The sequence below is a fragment of the Penaeus monodon genome, chromosome 40 (assembly GCF_015228065.2).
Source record: "Penaeus monodon isolate SGIC_2016 chromosome 40, NSTDA_Pmon_1, whole genome shotgun sequence".
NCBI lineage: Eukaryota > Metazoa > Arthropoda > Malacostraca > Decapoda > Penaeidae > Penaeus > Penaeus monodon.
This window is the reverse complement of record NC_051425.1, coordinates 11319581-11322080: the sequence shown is the minus strand read 5'-3', so window position 1 is coordinate 11322080 and position 2500 is coordinate 11319581. Positions and strand designations below refer to the sequence as shown.

The following is a 2500-nucleotide window of genomic DNA, read 5'->3' as shown; positions in this document are numbered from 1 at the left end:
AAGAAAAAAAAAAAAAAACCTTAAGGGGAGAAAAGAGGAAACTAATGGCCCGAGAGGATTGGAGAGGTTTAAAGCTGAGAAATTGCATAATGATCGGAAGAGGGCAACCCTGGGGTTTAGGAAAAGGGAAAAGTGAGATATTCTTGGGAAAATCAAAAAAACGAAAAAAAACAATGGGGGATGCCCTTATTCGGGGAAAACACGGATAGACAAAAAAGTAACAGACGAAAAAAGAAATTTTGGGGGGCCCAAAATTTGAAACACAAAAAAGCAAAACAGACAAAACTGGAAAGATTGGGGAGGCCTAAAGTCCTCAGTAATTTTTATTTGGCTGCTGCTGCTACTGCTGGGGGCTGGTAAATGTATATATATATATAATATATATATTATATATATATATATATTTTATAAAATTTTATATATTAATTATATATTATATATATACATTTTGATATAATATATATTATATTTTAAAAAATTTTATATATATATAATATATATATACACATACACACACACCAAAACCACACCACACACACACACACACACACACACACACACAAAAACACACCCACAAAACACAAAATATAAAATTATAACCCCTTGTTTCCTTTCCTCCAAAACAAGTATTTCATTTCATTCACAAAGAAGGATCGATATCGAAGATTCCACTCGAGAGTAGCGCCTACAACTGCCCAGAGTAGCGGGCCCTTTCCCTAAGTGCCTCTGACGTCACAAGGGGAGGCGGTTTTCGCCCCGGATAAAATGTACGCGAACGGTTCCTATTTTTTCCAAACCCTTTTTTGGCACCGACTCTTTTAAAAACACCATGCGGGATTTGGGGCATATTTGGGTTTGCCATTTTCGGGGTCGCATTTTTCATAGCGGGGCCCTTTGTTTTTTGGGACACGTTAATGTTTTCGGGGGAAAAGGTGGGGGATATATTTAGACAATTTCAACAAAAATATTTTGGGACTCCCGCCCAACCCAAAACAAATTAAACATGCCCAAAACGAGCGAGTCCCCCGACGTGCGGGCCCCCAGTGGGGGACGCTTGCTCCGGAGGGGGGGCCGTGGAGCGCTAATGCTGCTGGACGGCGTGGGGGTTCTCCAACATGCACGTGTCAAAGGGGGAACCTGCAGATGGAGCGCGTTCCCCTGTCCGCCGGCCTCGCGCCCAGGTGTGCGGGGCCCTCAAAAGGGGCACCCGAGGCCAGCGGGGGGAGGTCCAGCGGCGCTTCAGCGTGTTCCGGGCCCTTCTACAACGGCGTGATCGCGGCGGCGCTGCCCCTCTTCTTCATCCTATTCATGGGCGCCTGGAGTGACAAGTACGGGCGCAAGGTGCCGCTGGCGGCGGTCCAGCTGGGCCACTGCCTGCACGCGGCCGGCTACCTGCTGGTGGCGCTGGCGCCGTCGTGGCCCCCCGAGGTCCTCCTGCTGGTGACGCTGCTGGACACTCTGGGGGGCGGCGCCGTGTCCTTCCTGACAACCGCCAACGCCTACGTGGGCGACGTGTCGAGCGAGGAGGCGCGCACGTCGAGGGTCGGCCTGGCCAACAGCCTGTGGTTCCTGGGCGGCCCCATCGGCACGCTGATGGGCACTTACATTTACTCGTACGGCGGCTACCTGTCCCTGTTCGCGACGTCTCTGGCGCTGTCGGCGCTGGCGGCGACCTACGTGATCGCGTTCCTGCCGGAGAGCCACGGGCCCTTCGTCAGGCGGCCCGCGGCGCAGAGTCCCCCGCAGAAGGAGCTGGAGGCGACGGAGAGCGAGGCGGACGGGCGGCAGGCGAGGCCCGCCGCCGAGGCACGGGCGACCGCTGCCCAGATGGCCAGGGACTTCTTCAGCCCCCGCCGGATCGTCGACAGCTTCAGGTCGACCCTGAGGCGGCGGGAAGGGAACACGAGGGCCATCATCCTCGTCCTGATCTTCACCAGCCTCCTCAGAAGGGTCACGCGCTGTAAGTAGCTCATATCGGTTTATTCCCCACCCCCAACCGTATCAAACATCTATGATGCAAAGGAATACTATCAAAGGCTCTATAGTTGGATACGAAACTGAATACACATTTCTCTCCTCTTCAGCACCGTTCGTGTTTGCTTTCACGCGCCACGCTTTAGGCTGGGAGGCCGTCGACTACAGCCTCTGGGTCACCTACAAGAACGTCATAGTAACCGCAGGTAGGTCCTTCACATGCGCCTCACCAACTTCGACAAATTATCCTTGTTTTCATTCATATTTTGTAAAAGTCTCAAACATATTCAAGAGGAAAAAATGTCTAGCGTGTCAAAAGAAGAAAATGAATATATAGCATGTCATACATATACATACACACATACATACATACTTTTAGGATCTTTAGTGGCTGTGCCCCTGCTGAGTGGACGCCTAGGAGTGTCTGACAACGCGCTGGCGATGGTTGGAGCCACGTCGGGCGTCCTCGAATACGTGGCTTATGGCTGTGTGTCTACCTCCCACGCTCTCCTTATCTGGATTGGTT

At 51.4% G+C, this 2500-nt stretch overlaps 1 protein-coding gene across 1 annotated transcript in view; it reads left to right on the top strand.

Moving 5' to 3' along the window:
• The window catches only part of LOC119598003, a 12010-nt gene that overhangs the window by 959 nt on the left and 8551 nt on the right, over positions 1 to 2500 (top strand). Inside the window, 5 exon segments of the mRNA XM_037947652.1 lie at positions 933 to 1171; positions 1174 to 1253; positions 1255 to 1960; positions 2085 to 2180; positions 2354 to 2497. Of these exon segments, the coding sequence (XP_037803580.1) occupies positions 933 to 1171; positions 1174 to 1253; positions 1255 to 1960; positions 2085 to 2180; positions 2354 to 2497 (1265 nt within the window).